Below are 18,599 nucleotides of genomic sequence, written 5' to 3'. Positions count from 1 at the left end.
GTTCAGCCGAGAAATTCTTTCCTCTGCCCAGTTTCTGATGAAACTGGGGGAAATTCAGTGTTTTAAGAAACTCCGGGCATCTGCCAGACATGACTGGAACCGGCACGCACCCAGCAGGCTGCATAACCCCAGAGCACAGCAAAGAGACTAAAAATAAGACCAACCAATTGGTTTCCCTGCTGACAGCAGCAAACCGCCATGGGACATTTAATTCCTCCTGATCACATAGACGACAGACAAGTTGTCACTGGCTGTGCAGAGCGGGGAGGATACGTCCCTGTGGCAGGGACACTTGTCCTGCACCCTGCTGTGGATGGAAATGTCCCAAGAGCAGCCAGCACTTCCACAGAGACCGTGGACATTGTCTCTGGCACACTCAGGAAGAGACACCTGAGCTTGGCAGGGTTGAAAGGGGCTTAAAATGTGGGTCTGGACAGGTGGAGGAGAGGCCAGGATTCTGGTGTGTCTCACCACCTTGAGCAGCGTCAGCAAGAGCCTCGTGCCCAGTGGGGGCCTTGTGACCACAGCCAGGGCTGTGAGAGACAAATTGCTCTAGTCCCTGGTGTAAGAAGATAGACAAGCCTTATGTTTTCTTTCTGGAGCGTGTCCAGAGAAAGGTAACAGAGCTGGGGAAGGGTCTGGAGCACAAGTCCCATGAGGAGCAGCTGAGGGAGCTGGGGGTGTTTAGCCTGGAGAAAAGGAGGCTCAGGGTGACCTTATCGCTCTCCAACAACTGCCTGGAAGGAGGTTGTAGCCGGGTGGGGGTCGGTCTCTTCTCTCAGGCAACCAGCGACAGGATGAGAGGACACAGTCTCAAGCTGTGCCAGGGGAGGTTTAGGTTGGACATTAGGAAGAATTTCTTCACAGAAAGGGTGATTAGACATTGGAACGGGCTGCCCAGGGAGGTAGTGGAGCCACCGTCCCCGAAGGCGTTTAAGGAAAGACTGGACGGTGCACTCAGTGTCACGGTCTAGTTGACATGGTCGTGTTCGGTCATAGGTTGGACTCGATGATCTCGAAAGTCTTTTCCAACTTAATTGACTCTGGAATTCTTAAATATATACATGCGCAAAAGGGAGGATCTCTACTGGTGTGGGGTCACAAGTAGAGTCCCTCCCCTTCAGAGCTGGGGCCGCCTGAGGCACCGCCCAACAGGGGGCGCTGTGCCCGCCATGGCGGCCGCGCGGCGGAAGAGGCGGTGCGGCCCTGCCCCAAGATGGCGGCGCCCAGGCGCGGCGTGGCGGCGGGCGGCACGAAGGAGATGAGGCGGCCGGGGGCTGCCCGCGCCCGCCGCGGCGGGAAGCTGGACCGGCTGCGGCAGGCAGTGCACGACTTCGTGCAGGCGGCCGGCGACCAGCCGCCGCTGGCCCTGCTGAGGGACTCGGAGAGGCAGAGCCGCAGGAGCCGTCGGGACGCCAGGAAGGAGAAGCGCAGGCTCAAGCGGAGCCGACGGCGACGACTCCAACGCGAGGAGCTGGTGGAGGCTCCCGGCGACCCGGACAAGCCTGCTACTGCCAAGCCGTACTCTGCTAAACCTGCTCCGGTCAAGCCCGCTCCGGCTAAACATGCTCCAGCCAAGCCGGTTCCTGCCGCCCGCCCCGCAGCCCCGACCTCGCCCGCCGCCGGGAAGCAGCGGCCGGGTCCGGTGTCGGCACCGACATCGACAGCCCTTTCGGCCCCCTCGGCCGCCGCCGCCGCCTCGGCGCGGAAACGGGCCCTGCTGGAGGCCAACGAGGAGGAGGAGAAGGAGATCCGCCGGCTGGAGCGGCAGCTGGGCCTCGGGAAGCGGCGCAGGAAGCAGGAGGGGCCCGCGGCCGAGCGGGTGCCGCAGAGTTTCCTGCGGGACGGGCTGGGATACGTGCTGGGAGCCCTGGGCACCCGGGCCGGGCTCAGCAGGCTGTGCGAGAGCAGCGACGAGGAGGAGGAGGAGGGAAAGAAGAAGGAAACCAAGCCAAGGCCGCGGGAGCGCCCGCCGGAGCCGGAGGAGGATGAGGAGGAGGAGGAAGTGAAGGATGATGAGGAGGATGATGATGAGAACGACGAGGATCAGGAAGACGCCTCAGACCCCTCCGAGGGGGATGACGAGGAAGGACAGTGGGAGAGCGAGAGCTCGTCCTCATCCCCCGAGGACGACGAGGAGCCAGAGGCCAGCGAGCCCCCGGACCAGGAGGAGGAAGAAGAGGAGGATGAGGTAGGAGAGGTGGGATGTTCGCCTCTGATAACACAAACCTGCTGCTCAAAGGACGTGCGATGACCAGAACACAGAGCAGAGTTACATCGCCTCTGTAAAGCACAGGTGTTTACTGTCCAGTCGGGCCACATGAAGTGTTGTCCTGGTTCAAAACCACACCTGGCCCAGCAGCAGTGTTGAGTTGAGAGGTCTACCAAGACCTAGGGACAGCTGATAGACATGGAGAGCTGAGAGACACCACCCCAAGTCAGGATGGTGGCAGGTAATACCTAAGGCACCTGGGATCTGGAACTACTCTGGCTTTAGAGTGTGAGAATATCCTTAAGCGCTTCTGCTGTGGGCAAAGGCAGCTTGTGTTAAAATTAGCATCTGTCACGCACTGAAGTGTTACTTCTAAATTATCCCAGAGGTCCTGCCTGTGTTAGTTCTTGTAGCATGAGTGGAGGAGAGGAGGTCACATAGCCCTCATGGCACTAACCTAAACTGTCACTGATAAAACCTGGATAAAACATAGGATGTCAGGTTTTAGTAACCATAACTTAAAGAAAATTTCATGTATAGGGAAGAGGGGCTTTGCTGCTGTCAAGTTGGTTGTAAAGGGTAACTTCTTGCCTGCTTCTTTTCTGTATTTTGTTCCTTTGGCATTGGTTATTAGATAGTAAGATTTATCTTTAAGTTTGGTGTATTAATCTTAAATAGAAATGTATGTTGGTGTTCAAGTATTTAAGATACTGGTTTCGTCTGGTGTCTTATTTTCTTCTTTTCCTGGTAAGAGTCATAATCACAGTGCTACAAAGTATGTTCCCCCTCAAGTAAGGAGAGCTCAGGAGACACTAGATGACAAGAAAAGAGAAGAATTGGGAAGACTGAAGAAAATGGTGAATGGCCTCATTAATAGGTAATGTAATAAGGAAAGTTGTTAATCTTTCTGGTTCAGTGTGACAGTGCTCATCAGTCAAAGCCAAGTGACAAGGATGTGACTTTTCTCTCCACAAGCTGATTTTAAGTTGGCAATCATGTCTGCTATTGTTAAGAATAATTATCTGTGTTGATATAAATTCTTCAAAGTTAGTCATTATAGACATTGAAAAATCTAGAAAATAAATTTAAGATTGGGCAGAATTCCACACAGCAGTTGCCTGCAAGTGGTAGGTATAATTCACTAAGTGTCAGTTGGAGTATGCTTACAAAAAACCCTCAGTGTGAGCTTTAACTCCCTCCCAAAAAAAACCTCTGTTTTCTTTTTTTTAAATTATTAAATTTCTCCAGCACTATGACTGAGAAGGAACAACACTTCCTAAATTAAAGTACTTCAGAACAGAAAAAACAATTAACATTCATTTTAATTTTAGAGTATTTTTAAAATAGGAAATCTAGTGGCATTTTATCTGTTATCTGTAAAATGCAGACTAGAGTTTGTTCAGTCATTCGAAATTTGATACACCTTATATGTTACAGTAGGAACTATTTGTGTAGTTCATTTCTTCAAAGACTGTGATGTGCTATAGTTACAACTGCTAAGCACAGTCTGTTTTCTTCATAAATCTGTTTGGTGTGACAGTAAGCACATTGACAGTGCTTTATAAGTGCTGCTAATGTGTTTTTACATGTAAATATTTTTTAAAAAGCTACACCAGAATTAAATATATTACTTTTTTAGTTTAGTGAACACAGAAAAATACAAAAGGCTCCTTCCAGTCATCTTTTCAATCTTCAATCTTTTCTTAAGCCACTCTAATTTCTCTAAAAAGAATTGATGTTTGCTGGGTAAACTGAAAATTGTGGAACTGTGTAAAGAGAAGAGAAAGTGAACAGTGGATTTTGTTTCTCCATAGGTTGAGTGAACCAAACTTGTCCTCCATTAGTGTACAGATGGAAGAGCTCTACATGGCCAACAGCAGAAAGGACATGAATGACACTCTGACAGATATTCTCATGAACGCCTGTGTCACTGCGGTTGCCATGCCCACGAGATTGGTGATGGAGCACGTCCTTTTGGTTAGCATTCTTCATCACAATGTAGGAATTGAGGTAATTCTTGTGTCTGGGACTAATTTTGTTTAGTAATACACAATGTAGAGTGTTTTCCTTGATGTTTTGTTTTAATTGCCATGTCCTTTTTAAATGTGTGTCACTAAAAAGCATCTTTAGTTGAGTTTCATCAATAATTGTAGCTTATTTGCAAGGTGTCCACAAGTGAAAGGGTCCAAGTCTGTTGCTTTATCTGATTTTATTTCCTCCATGAGTTACCACTGGTCAGCTTTAAAACCACCATTTTTTCATCAAAATATTTCTCCATCCAGGAACCAAAAATTTTTGAGCTTCAAATTCTCCCCCCTTTAATTACACTAATCCATTTCTGTTCTCTTGGGTATGTGAGGGTATTGATTTTGAATTATGTGTATCCAGATAAGAAAAGCGTTACAGTTACAGAAACCCTTTTACATTGGTGGAAAAAAGTTCTTTTCTAACCCAAATCATCAGTGGAATTAAGTAGGTATAATAATGCTCTGGAATATAAAAAACTTCAAAAAGCATGATAATTTTGGGGGAGATTTTCTTTTGTGTTTTTAAACCTGATGAATAATTGAGATAAAATCTCTCTTGCTTACTGTTAGGGAAATGCTGAAGCTACTGATGTCGAAGATTTTAGCTAATTTCAATGAAATGTCTGTCAGGGAACTGAGGTGCTTCAGCACCATGTCCCCATCAAATTACACTTTTTTTTCCGTACATCTCAATGCAAAAGGTGTATAGATGCAAGTTCTTGGGTTTGTCATATTGTGGCCTGAATGCTGGCTCTGAAACTGTGTTAAATATCAGATGGATGCAATTACAGCAGCTTTCTCCGTGCAGCCTTGATACTAAGCTTTTATTTTGTCACTCTTCTGCTTGAATGGCAGTTCTGACTGGAAATATAGTATAATACTACAAAGCTGTATTAAGAACAGAATCAAAATCTTCTCAGAAGTTGAAACTTTGCAAAATACCTGGTGATGAGGTTTAGATATACTAATAGGTGTCAGAAATAGGTGGATGATATCCAGACTGTGTTCTGTACCACTGACTTGGTTGCACAGCACCTTTGAATCCAAGACTGAAGTATTTAAGTTTACTATAAAACACTATTATTTTTTCTGTGAAATAAATATAGAATATGCATTACATGAAAGTGTGATAGTACAGCTGGATTGAAGATTAGGTTGAGCAATGCAGAAGTTGAGATTCCAGTAGCTGTGTTTATACATTTGTGCAGTCATTGAATAGTTAAAACCTGAGCTAGTCAAGGCTTGTAATGCAAGTCAGTGCTGCTGCTGGGACTCCTGGTTTTCATAAGAACAGTCAGCAGATTTTAGCACCATAATAATGGGTAGAGTCTTGTTTAGCAGCAATGTTTTGGTATGCTTTCTAATTCCAGTCTTGAGCATCAACCCTCTCTTTAGAAATACAGAGATTCCAAAATTTCTCTTCTAAACTGTATCATTGACAAATGGCTAAGAATTATCCTCACTTCAAAATCAGCCTAAGCTGTGAAAACTTGGTATTTTGGGGGTTGTTTCACAATATTATTTTTTATCCCCCTGTTAAGGATTTTGTTCTGGAATGCTGACCTCAGTGATGCATTTGGGTTTTGACATCCAGCTTTTACTGGATGAATGACTAGCAGTAGCAGCATGCTAGCCTGACAGCTGGAAAGTTGCTTATATCTGTCCATGAAAATTATGTAAACAAATGCTGATGTATGTGTACTGTGAGTTTATAATGTGTTTTTCTTGCGCAGGCTTTAAAAGACAACTGGATGTCATATATGACATGTAAATAACATAAACTTTTTCAAAAACATCACACCACTTAGATGTTTGTGCATGCAAATTTAGAACATCCATAATAGTTGAAAGGAGCAACAATATTTCTTTAAAATTAACAGTGGCAGTGACCCAAAAATAAATGTTATACAGATGTCTGTAAAATCTACTTACAGTTAACTGCTGGACTTTTTTTTCTCCCTTTAATGGAATTGTTGCCAGGTCGGTGCTCACTTTTTGGAAGCTGTGGTGAAGAAATTTGATGAACTCTGTAAAAGTGATGCTGAAGGGAAAGAATGTGAAAATCTGCTTGCCTTGATTGCTCATCTCTATAACTTCCATGTGGTTCATTGCCTGCTGATCTTTGATATTCTGAAAAAGCTTGTTAGCACTTTCACTGAAAAAGAGATTGAGCTGATTTTGTTTCTTCTGAAAAACGTGGGTTTTTCCTTAAGAAAAGATGATGCATTGGCTTTGAAGGAACTGATTACCGAAGCCCAGAGGAAAGCAAGCACAGCAGAGAAGAAATTCCAGGATCAGACTAGGGTATGTGTGTGTTTTAAGGATTTTATCATCTCAGTAGACTTTAATAAGTACCTGGATACGCTACTTAATTTAGAAAAATATTTTCTGCTACATTCTACTTATGTTCTAAATTACCATTAGTGTTTGGTTGTTGCATTCACTTATTTGTATTCTTCTTTTCTGTCTTGCTCTGTTAGGACATAGACACCAAAATGCTTGTGATGGTGACACAGGACTGTTTTATGTCTTATGCAATGGACAGGGCTTCTGTTTGATGATACTTTATACACTTCAAAAAATGGTCACTGAGACGTGGTGTTTAACAGATTAAGCTTTGAGTTGAAGCTTGTACACAAATTAATATAATAGGGGTTAAAGTAAACATTGTATTCATGTAATCTAGAACCTTTGTTTCCAGCTGAACTGCTTATTCTCACAGAGTTGTAATTTCAAAGTATACTCTCTACTGTATTTAATAAACCCACAGCACATAACCCACAGAAACATTTCTTTTCCTGATAGGTTCGTTTTATGCTGGAGACTATGTTGGCACTAAGGAACAATGACATGCGGAAGATCCCTGGTTATGATCCCGAGCCAGTTGAAAGACTCCGCAAGTTGCAAAGAACACTGGTGAGAACTTTCTTGGCATGTGTAGCCCAGTTATCCTTAAACCAGGAGTAGTTATCTGTATTGTATGTTGGCTTGATGGACTGTAGTATTTTAATTCATTTAACAGTCTGAAACTAGTGGACAAAAATCACTTCTTATATCAGTAACTGTTATCTCCTTGTCCAGCCTTCGGCAGAACAGTTTGAGAAAGGACATAAATACTTAGCCAAAGACTTTGCCTCAGAGTCCTATAAAACGTGTATGAAAAAGATTGTGAGATATTTAATGATTGTGTAGAAGAAACGAGTCAATATGACAAATTCTGGTTTTGGATGTGCACACCTGCTCCTTGCTTCACTAGAATTATTTTCGAAGTCTAACACTTCAGAAAAACTGGATGTTCTTTCTTCTTGGTTTTTGGTGGTTTTTTTGTGACAGAGGGCAGTTTGTCTAGAACAACCCAGTATAAAAGGGATGAAAGTAATTTATAAGTGCTGGATGTGCATATTAGGATAATAGGCCAGACAAAAACAAGCTAGGTAACCTAGTTTGTAGAATTTCCTCTCTTAAATTTTCACGGTCTTCCTGATACACTTCTAGACTCTTCTGTTGAAAATTCTTATTTTGTTCAAAGAGTTTAACATTTTTGTTATTTGAACTGTGCAGAACTTAAGGCAGTTTCTTGTGTCATTTTATTTAACCCGAAGTGTTCAAAAGGAAAATCGTGACCAGACTGTAAGATGCTGCAAATCATATTCAGTATCAGCATTGTCGGAATTGTAGTCAAATTTTGTGATTGGAAGATGGCTACTTTTTAATTTATTATCTCTTTTTTAAAATTAAAAAAATATCAAGAGCTTCTACATGTAGATTTAGCCAACTTTTTGAATTTCAAAAAATACAGCATATGGGAAGTTTGTAAATCCTTTTCAGGCTGCTGACTGAAACAAAGGTTGGGCAGGAAACATGGAAAGACCTTTATGGAGATTAACTTACCTTTGTTTAAAGGTACCTTTGTTTAAAAGTAATTTTAAGTAATTAAAATATTTTTTGTTTTCTTAAAAAAAAAAGTTTCAAATAGAAGCTTTTGTGTTGGTTTTTGTTTGTGTGTTTTGTTATTCAAGGTTCGCAGCAGTGGTTCGGGAAAAGACACTCAGCTCCGTGTCTCCCTGGAATCTCTGCTCAGCGCCGATCAGGTTGGTCGGTGGTGGATCGTGGGGTCATCCTGGAGTGGAGCACCAATGATCAGTGATACAAACAGCAAGACTCAGCAGAAACTGCATTTAGGAAAGGTAAATCCAGGCAGTGCTAGTTACAAGTCTTAAGTGTTTGTGATCTTTTGAAGATTCTCCTACAGGTGAATAAGTTCATTTCAGAGCCCACCAAAAAAACTTTCACGGACACTTGTAAGACTGTAAATTCTGCTGTTATGTTTTTTAAAATGTACTGATGCACTTCACAAAAGCTGCTACTACAAATATTTTGGTAGAGCTTGCTGTTTCTTATCCTGTGGAATTGCAAAGAGACTTGATTTAGAAGTGGATTTGCTAGTAGTGTTGTCTATCTGTGGCATATATCCAAGCTGATTCTAAAAGTAATGTGGTGAGATGGTCATGGTGACTTACATCAGAGAAGCACGTCTTAAAAAATGATTGGCACAATTAAAATGGATTAAAATGTATTTCCATATTTGAAAAAGCTCCTGATGATGCCCGTGCCTCTGGACAAAAGCTCAGGACCTTTGGATTGCTGATTCATAGTTTACTGGAGAGCTTCATTAGTGGTATTATTCAAGGCTGCACAGAAGTAGCTTTCTTAAATCAAGCATAATTCATAACTATAATAGCATATAACCTTATTTTCAGGTGAGTTCAAAGATAATGGAGCTTGCTCGGAAGCAGAGAATGAACACTGATATCAGGAGAAGTATTTTTTGTGTCTTGATGACAAGTGAAGACTTCATGGATGCCTTTGAAAAGCTGCTCAAGTAAGTACAGACTAGAACAGAAGACAGCCCAGAACTAAAAATAGCATTGAATGGGTTGGAAAAATAGCATTAAATGGGCTTAAGAGCATTTAATTGATAATACAATTAAAAGAAGTGAATAGCTAGGGATCCATGTAGGGTGAAAGGGTAGGAGAAGGGACCAAAACCCTGGTATAAGGGCTAATGGGGGCAGGCAGAACTGACTGGCAGTCAGAGGAAAGGTGTAGCCCCTGTTCTTGTCACTCACAGCTATAACTGTGATTTACAGCATCTTTTGGCATAAGGAGCCTGTATCTTTTTGCATTGGAGCTGTGTCCCAATCCAGTGGATGGAAGGCTGTTGCAGGTTTGTTCCCTTACAGAGACAGATCAAAAGACCCTGCAGAACATCTCTTGGTTTTGTAGCTGGATTCCCGTGGTTTCTGTACTTCTGCCACTTCCTTGACTTCTTGCCACCTTGTTAAGCCATCTTGTAGGTCTCTGCCCATACTTGCATGACCTGGTAGTGTTCTAGCACCTCCACTTCCCTCTTGCAGAATTTATTAGCTTTGGCTTTGCTCCAGGGTCACATTTCACATTAAGACCAGTTTCCTTACCACTTGGCAAACAGCTCTTTAGAACAAGATGTGATCAGGGAAAAGCTCAAACTAACCTATTCTTTGTGTTTGTCAGAATATTAATTGTAAGAATATTAAGTAAGTGGGAAGGGAGAGATCAGGTCTGAACTTTTCTGTCACAGCCTTGTAATTCAAGGGAATTGTTTTGCCAGGGTGGCATGCAATTATTTAATTTGCTTACCAAACCAAAACAGACTTTGTAATAAAGTCAACTAATATTTGATTAAATGCCACTTCTGCAAAACACAGCTTGGATTTAAGACTGTGATGGAGTCATTCCAATATCTTAATATGGCCTGTTCAATTAAAAGAAATTAGCTGCTGCTGCAGTAGCTCTTGCCAAGACCTGGTAGCTCAATTTGCAAATTGGGTTTGACTCTCATCTGTACTATTTAAACTAGTACACAAATCTGAATACATACAGGCTTGGCAGAAAAACCCTCTACAGATTGCCTGGTATGTGTTGGTAAGGATTTTGTACAGCAAAGTTGGAGAGGGGAATTCTCTAATCTGTCCACATCTGGCAGAGTATAGTGGAAAGTACACAGAACTGTCAGTGAAGGAATTAATTTCAATGTGAACATGTGTTTCAGAGTGTATGGGAATTTATATTCATATGTTTGATGTCAGTCTGATGAGGAAGAGCATATAAAGAAGTATTTTAACTGTTCTTGTTGATTGACCTTCTGCTAGGTCTGCTGGCAGAGTTGAGGTGTGGCTAAAGGATAATTTAAACTATTTAAAATCCAGGCTGCTATAGTTTTGCTAGTCCTTCTCCTCCTTACTGCAAATGAAAGTAATTAGTTTGAAGCCAGAACAGTTCCCTGAAGTGGCTCAGCTTGTGATTGCAGAGGTGTCAATGTAAAGGAGAGTTGGGAAATCACTGGAGACAAAGAGGAGAGAGACTTGATCTTCTTCATGAGCTTGAAAGGCCACGCCTCCTTCACACCCACAGTTACACTCAGGAGGGGAAGTGAATGCTGCTTCAGTTTGATGGAGAGGCAGTTTTAAAAGTTATTTGGTAGAGATAAGGAACGTGAGAGACTTTGCATCGCAGAAGATATTAACACTTTTTAAGAGGCTCACACATCCTGTTGTAGTGGGCTGTGTAATGCAGGATAGCAAGTATCTACAAAAGTGATTGTATTTACTAAAATAATTGGAGCTGACTTTTAAAAGGTGGGTTTGAGAGTTGCTAATTTTGATCTGAAGGCAATGATAGTCTTGGACTTCAGCTGGTGACAACTAACCCACTTAGAGGCAGGCTTCTGCTGGCAGTAAATAACCTACTTCAGAGGCAGTTATCCCATTTAATGGTGGGAAATTCTTAAAGCAATCAACACATACAAGTCCATGGGAATACTGTAACTCATGAATGATTTAATTGGTGAGGTGGTTGCACATTCTTTATCAGATATTATTGGGTTTATGAAACCTGTACAGGTTTATGGTGAAGCTCAGCAGTGAAGGACAGTCCAGACTCTTAAAATTTAAATACTTAGGAATGTTAGGTCTGAAAAGATACAATACTGGTAGTTCTATGAAAAAGTGAAGGTAAGAACAAAACTGAATATCCAAGTGTTGTTACTTGGTTATAACTGTCTGGCAACATGAGTATTTCCTAAATAAGCAAGCTGTGATAGAAGTGATGATAAAGAAGGAAAAAGAGAGTGTACCAAATTAGTAATTACAGTGTAACTTCACGAGTCATCTATTAAAAGCATGTCCAATGGCTGAAAACCTGTATATTTGTAAAAAGCCCTTCTAGTTGCTCTGTACTAAAATCAGATGGAACTTGGCTGATGAGGGAGCAGGTGAGTTATATCACAGACACAGCACTCACAGTGAAGAGAAGCAGACTTCTAAGTTTTCACTGCTCATTAGCAATCAGCCTTGAAATCATCACAGATTTTCCTATTGTAAAACCTTAAATTCTGTGGAGTTTTGGCTGAGCCAGCAGTATTTTTCTCTGTTAATCTGGTGTGTCTGTGATCAAATGCAATGCAGATGTCTGGAGGTGTATACAAACGAGGAGTAGTGGAATCAAGCAATGACAAACTACTCTGCAGGCGGCAGGGCAAGTTCCAGTGGAGTCAAACCTGGTTAGAAAGTATGCTTGAGTTGTACTAATGCCATGTGAAACTTGAGCTTGAAGCAATGAGAAGAATTTTGTTTGATATTTTTCAGATTATAATACGAAGCATTTTTCATTTTAATTGGTTTTAATGCTGCCAAGCATTTGGCAGCCCTGGAAGTTAAATCATATTATTCACAGACCAGGTGCATTGCCAGTTAGTTACCATTCCCTGCCAAAGTGTCTCAGCTCTCCTTTAGACTGGAAGGCTGTTCAGTGCTTGGCCTTCATACAGAGGCAGCCAACATAAGTACTCATAGATACTGTTTTCTTCAGGCTTTTTTCTAAGGTGCTTTGAGATCACTGACTGCATCCTCTTAGGCTGCTATCAAACAAAAATGGATTTCAAGTATGATGGAGTTGACATACAGATTAAAAAAATTCATATCACCAACTAAGTAGGAAAAACACCTGAGAATATTTTCTTATCCCTACTAAGTACCACAGAAGTGAAGCACCCTGGACATGTTTCTCCAGATAGGCTTACAGTGAATCCAAAGGCTGTTTTTCCTCCCATGGCCATAGGTACAAGTGTGAGATAACAGCAACAGGGCCCTACAGTTGTTGTTCCACTGTTTAACCTTTGTAATGGTATCTGTGCAGCAGCATGTGCTGCAGTCCTACTGCTGTGCTCAAAGGCACAACCACAGTAACTGTGCCCTCTCCTCTATTTTAGTTCGTGGAGAGCTACAAACATGGAGTGGGCTACCTTTCCTTCCCCCAGGGAGTGATTACACTTGCATCATTCCACTTCTGTCTATGAGGTCTTGCTCTTGCAGCCCCTCCTTTAACACCCATAATATTGTAGCATTTCCACGTTGCCATACAAGGATATTGGTTTAGCTCACAGTCCTAAATTTTTGAGTCCATTCAGTATTTGAAAGGTTTCATAAGAAGTTTCTAACAAGTAAAATTTAATGTGATGTTTGGAGGTTTTTTTAAAGTGTTACTCTCAGATGTTGACTGTAGCTCTTACTTTGCATCAGTAATTTTTTCCTTGCTAAATGATTCTCATTCTCTTGCTAAATTTTAGGCTTGGACTGAAAGATCAGCAGGAGAGAGAAATAGTTCATGTCGTCCTGTACTGCTGCTTACAGGAGAAGACATTTAACCCCTTCTATGCATTTTTGGCTAACAAGTTTTGTGGATATGAAAGACGATTTCAGGTAAAGAAAAATCTGTTCCTTCTTTGGTTTAGTGTCATAACTGTGGTTAGGAAGACAGTTATTAAATACCTGAGGATGGATGCATGCCTCTTAGAATCTTGATCCCAGGGAAAAATTCTACCGGTATAGCTGTGCATTCAGGAAGGCATACTCATGGTCAGATATGAGTAAGAAATAAAATTACTACTGCAGAAGGTTTGCTTTCTTCTGTTTCATGCATTTTAAAAGAATTGGAACAGTCTGATCAAGCATTTCTGTTAATTAACAGAGGGCTCGTAAAGAATAGAAGGTCAAAAGGTTTGTTTTGTTGTTACTCATTTAAACAGCTGCTTGATTTGTAGGATTATTTTTTTTACCTTTGACCCCTAGGTGACATTTCAGTTCAGTATTTGGGACAAAATCAGAGACTTAGAAAACCTGTCAGCTGCTGCCATCTCCAACTTGGTTTCACTGTTGGCTCACTTAATAAGGACAAAGTCACTGCCACTTTCAGTTCTCAAGGTTGGTGAGTCTCTTTCCAAATCCTTCTTTGTCTTCCTTCCATTTTCTAGTTCTGTGGAAGGTGTGTTTTCTCTCTTACCTAGATGGTACTTTAGCTGATTATGCTAAGATAAAATTTGTTCTAAACTTAGCAAATTATTTCATTTGATTACAGTAGTGCTGTCATCTGGGGAAAGGAGAACCTGTGGTGACCCAGGCATACAGCAAATCTACAGTTTTAAGGTTATTTTCTTTAGAGTATCCAGAGTTGGAACTGAGGCTTCAGCAGTGAATTTTGTGCTATGATTTTTAGCTGATGTTGATTTTTATTAGACAAGAAAGGAAATCTACTGAGCATCTGGATTTCAGAATGGGAAGTCCATAGAATCTTATTATAAGAATAGTTGAAATTAAACAGGCAATTAAATGGATTGTCCTAAGTACTTATGAAGTATTTATCTAGTTGATAGATTACATCTGGTGTTTTGGTACTGGTCGACTTCTATTCCTTAGAAGGTTCTCTGCTTTCCTTATTGATTGGCTTTTGGAGGCAGCATTCTCAACTGATTCTTCTGTGCTAAAGTCAAGACTCAGTATATGCAGAGGCCAGTTGGTGTGCTAAAAGCTGTTCATTTAGAAGAGAAGACAGCTGGTTGAAATACTTGAATTAATCTAATCCTCTGCCTACCAGGTAATTGAATTCAGTGAACTAGACAAACCCAAAGTTCGTTTCTTGCGACAAGTATTAAGCACACTGTTAATCAAAGCAGATGCTGAAGAACTTACCGACATTTTTATGAGGTAAGTGATCAGAGAGATCTCCAGGGAACCCTTGTTGAGGAGTAATTGGGAAGATAAGAAGTTTGCTTATTTTGTTTGGAATTACACGGTGCCTTTTCCACACATCAGCCATCCCTTAAAAGTCAGCTCTCCTGGGTGAGTGCAGGAAGTGTATCACTTGTGTATTGGCACAGGCTCTGACAGAGATGCAGCATAACAAGTGTTACACAAACTAAAGCTTTAAGATATTCAATGTATTATGTTGATGAAAGGATTTTCATGAGCAGAGCTCTGTAATTACCTGTTTCCCTTATTGCTGTACCATCTGTGTGCAGTGGGATTCACTCTGCCAGCAGTCATTGCTAGGAGGTATCTTTAAGAAGGAAAAATAAACTATTCCCTAGTGAGGGAAAGGTTTGGGGGATTTCTTTATGGGATTTTTATCAACATTGTCTGAAAAATCTTATTTTTGATATGGGACTGGGTGGCCTGGAGAGGCTGGGAAATCTCCATCCTTGAAGATGCTTAGGACTTGAGTGGATAAGGCTTGCAATGTCACATGAAGTGAGAAGAAATTAGGTGGTGATGTTTTAACACAAGGAAGTTTGAACACAGTGTTTGTCTCATTTTTTGCTGTAATGCAATTGTTTACATAAAGCAAGTCTGAGGCTGCAATATTCTATTTTATTGTTGAGGGCCAGTTGTATGTTGGGTGTTTGGGCTGTTTGCCAAACCAGACTTGGTAATTTGAAAGCCTCTTCAATAAAGCTCCTTTTATAGGTTGGAGTTTTTCTATGTCTCTATTTGAAGAAGATGAAGAAAATTAAGAAACTTCTGAAATGGCAGAAGAGTAAATAATTTTTTTTATCTGTATCTTTACAGGGTATCAGACAACCCCAAACTGGGAATGCTACGGGAAGGCTTGAAACTCTTCCTTACCCACTTCTTACTGAAACATGCACAGGCCCAAAAGAGTGCTGAAGAAGCTAGCTTGTTAAAAGAAAGAGTTGAACTAGCAACCAAGGCTTTGGAGGCAAAAGAACCCAAATTGAAGCTATAGTTCTGTTTTTCAGATAAAACATACAGAAAAAAATTATTTTCTGATAAAACATAGAGAAAAATATTTCAGACCCAAATAATTGAGAATGAGGAGGGCCATTTTACTCTAAAGGATTCATTTTTTTTATGTAAATATAGTTACTTTGCTCTACACACTGGTGAGAGGTTTAATTGAAGGGGATACAAGGCCTTTCTGAAGAAAGGGAAAATGTATTTTTGTCATGTCCCCTTTTGGTACAAGTGCTTCGTGTTGATAGTTGGTATCTGGGGAAGAGGATGAATTTCTCTCCCATGATACTCTCAGTCAGCAGCAGTGTTCTGCATTGCACATTCTAACCTTCTGACATTGTAAAATAATGGCACCATAAATAATAAAGAAGCAGCCTTAACTAAAGGCACTTGCCTAAAGAAAGGGGCCACTAGATGGCACAAGTACTGGTGAGTCGGTTTGGGAAGAAATCAACTTTTTTCCTTAAGTGTTGGAAGTTATTTGCTAATTCTGTGAATTGTTTCCCTGACTGTTGGTCAGGAAAAAGATCTTCAGTTGGATTGAAAGCTGTAGTAAAGCGACTTGAAGATCTGACTTTGCCCAATTATATTGGGTTTAGACATCACAGCACAGTTTTATTGCATTTTTTTTAGCCTGTTTTCCACAGCTTTAGAATGGAGTTGCCTAATCACTTGTGTAAAAAAGATAAAGAATATCATCAATATGAATATTTAATAAGAGAACACCTTCTTTAAGAATTTGCTTACATCTTCCAATCAGATGTTTAAAATAAATGGTGTACATTTCTCTGTAACATGCTGTTAATGGTTTGTTTCTTTTGTCACCTTACCACTACACATTAAACTGCCATTTTTCTAAATGCTTTGCTTTTTGTATTAGCTTTACTCTAGCTGGCCTGGCAGGAAAGGAATGACCTTAAATTGGGTGGAGAGGGGAAAGTACTTTATTGTCTGCAATGTGCATCTACATGATCTACTTATGTTGGAGCTGTTGGCCCTATTTCTGTAGCCAGACTGGCCTCTGGTGTTCAGTAGGCCACCTATGGTGCTTCCTAATTGCATTTGATACCAATTGATCTGTCCCTGTTGGGAAAAATTATTTTTTAATCCAATTGTTGAATGTAGAATCCTTTGCTTGCTCAGATGTGTGAGTAATGTTTTCAGGCGGAGCAGTGCTTCCCCCAGGAGCCAGGGAGCTGTTTTTTCCCACCTTTCCTCTGTGGGGAGCAAGGTGTTCTGGGAGCAGAAAGACCCACTTTCAAAACCCCAGGTTACACTAGCAAGGTAACAACTAACACAGAAGAGAATTACTATCAAAAGAACAAAGCAAGATGCTTTTTTCCTGATGTTTCATATCATTGGCAGCTTTTAAGAGGACAAAACTGTCCATTTCCCCGCAGTTGCATCATAGATGCAACGAGACAGAAGAATAAAAAAATTGTTACAATATTTCTGGAATTCATACCAATTAACAGAAACGTGGCAGCAGCAGAATCAACACTGTTTTTATGGCTACAAAAGTCGCAACTTCAGGCAGTGTGAGCTGCCTTACAACCAACCACACCAAACCTTGTATTTAAGTTTTGAATTGTGGACTCAGGAGAAAATATGTGCCAGCCCCTAGAAACTGGCTGCTGTGGAACGCATGGGACTCGGTGAGTAAAAATTGCTCCCCCTAGACTGCAGCAGCCACCTAATTAATTACCTTTTCTGTAGGAGTTTAGGTAGACCCAGCGTGTGAACATGTTTGTGGTTTAATAACCCGTAAATGGAAACACATTGCTCTAGCGGGGAGGTTGAGGCGACTTTGCTCCTCGAGATAAATCTCAAATCATCTTCCTTAGATCAAGGGTGACAGGCTGCCTGTGCCTGGTGTGAGTGCTGTGCTCGGTGATCAGAGCTGACCCCGCTTTGCTGCAGTGGCAGGATTGCCAGGAGTTTTATGGGTCTGAGTCTATTCACTTGCTGCAGCTGCCTGAGGCAGTGGATGCAGGTGTTGCTGTGCAATTAGAGGGGATGGCTTTAACCTTACAGTCGAAAATTGCAATTGCCTTTTTTTTTTTTACAGTGATACTTGAATTAGTTATTATTTATCCCAAGGGCTGGTATGTTTTGTTCAAACTTAATGTTATCAGAGCCATTCCTTTGTTTCTGAGGAAAACAGTTTTTACCTGCCTGCGGCTTTTATATTTGCCATATTTATGTAAAAACATATTTTTTTTTTTAAATGACTTTTCAAGGAAAGCAGATGAAATACACTGCCAGCCATAGTCATGGTGCAGGAACAGTTTTTGTGGGTGATTCTGCATAAGTCCCGCCCTCCTGCTGTGCTTTGGTGAAGGAATAACTGTCCAACGAAAATTTGACAATTCCAAAATAAATGTGAATTCCTGAGTCCTGGATCTTGCCATATTTAACAATTTTTTCCATGGTCCTACTGGCCAGACTGCCACAGCTTGCCAGGGGTGGAAGGCCTGGCAGAGTCTGCTGTTGATGTACATATGCGTCTGCAAGCTGTTGCTTCTGTCATCAATGCGTCCTAAGGACATAAAGGATATAAAGCATGTGTGAAAAGGAGAGCTGAGATTATTTTATATTCACATATATTTTATGGGTATTGTACATGTATATGTGTGTGTCTAAATGTATCTTTTATATATATAAAATATATAGGTTTTTTTATATATATACTTTTAACCCTGGAGAAAAAACTTGTCCCAGCAGAGCTGGCCCGGCTGGAGTGTCTCCTCCTTATAGCAGGGCTGTCAGTGCTATAAGGTCTCTCTGGAACAGCAGCAAGACTGAAAATGCTGGCAGGCAGCTTCCTGCAGGACTGCACACTCAGCACTGCCTGCCAGCAGAGGCTGCTGGGGAAGTTACACCCGGCTGGGACACATTTTGCTTTGTCTACCACAGAATAAGTGCTCAATAACACACATACCCAAAACTGAGATTTCTTCCTGTTGAGGATTGGTGTGTCAGCCAACTCCAAACCTCTGTGAGAAACATTCCCTGATGGTTCCAGCAACAGAGATACCGCTTAAAATGTCCAAAATTCTTCCATACAGGAGGTTTAGGGGAGTTGCTACTTAATGAGAGGAAAAGGGCGTTGGGTTGGTAAAAATACACTGTGCTGGAAAACCAAAGCTACGGTTGCAACAGTAATCCTTACTCCTGACAAGCCAGTGGAAAACACGGCGTCATTTGCTTTAGATGCATTTAACTAAAAGCTGG

General features: G+C 41.3%; 1 protein-coding gene across 1 annotated transcript; it reads left to right on the top strand.

Moving 5' to 3' along the window:
* Positions 1-198: 198 nt before the first annotated feature.
* Positions 199-16,161, top strand: NOM1 (nucleolar protein with MIF4G domain 1). The gene is made up of 13 exons (XM_027686837.1): positions 199-370; positions 1,125-2,191; positions 2,965-3,089; positions 4,027-4,222; positions 6,220-6,543; positions 7,045-7,155; positions 8,259-8,426; positions 9,000-9,121; positions 12,905-13,037; positions 13,407-13,538; positions 14,209-14,318; positions 15,180-15,363; positions 15,394-16,161. Exons 1-12 carry the CDS (start codon positions 199-201, stop codon positions 15,355-15,357), a joined length of 2,838 nt encoding a protein of 945 aa, XP_027542638.1. The 3' UTR covers positions 15,358-15,363; positions 15,394-16,161.
* The last annotated feature ends 2,438 nt before the right edge of the window (positions 16,162-18,599 follow it).

The sequence above is a fragment of the Neopelma chrysocephalum genome, unplaced genomic scaffold (assembly GCF_003984885.1).
Source record: "Neopelma chrysocephalum unplaced genomic scaffold, ASM398488v2 Primary Assembly neopelma1_72, whole genome shotgun sequence".
NCBI lineage: Eukaryota > Metazoa > Chordata > Aves > Passeriformes > Pipridae > Neopelma > Neopelma chrysocephalum.
Note: the sequence above shows the minus strand (reverse complement) of the source record. Positions and strands in the feature narration are given on the sequence as shown.

Excerpts from the sequence above, each read along its gene's own strand:
- NOM1 (XM_027686837.1), top strand. The coding sequence starts at position 199 with ATGGGACATTTAATTCCTCCTGATCACATAGACGACAGACAAGTTGTC. Across the intron at positions 9,122-12,904 it reads GCCTTTGAAAAGCTGCTCAA|GCTTGGACTGAAAGATCAGC; the intron begins GTAAGTACAGAC and ends GCTAAATTTTAG. Across the intron at positions 13,539-14,208 it reads TGCCACTTTCAGTTCTCAAG|GTAATTGAATTCAGTGAACT; the intron begins GTTGGTGAGTCT and ends TCTGCCTACCAG.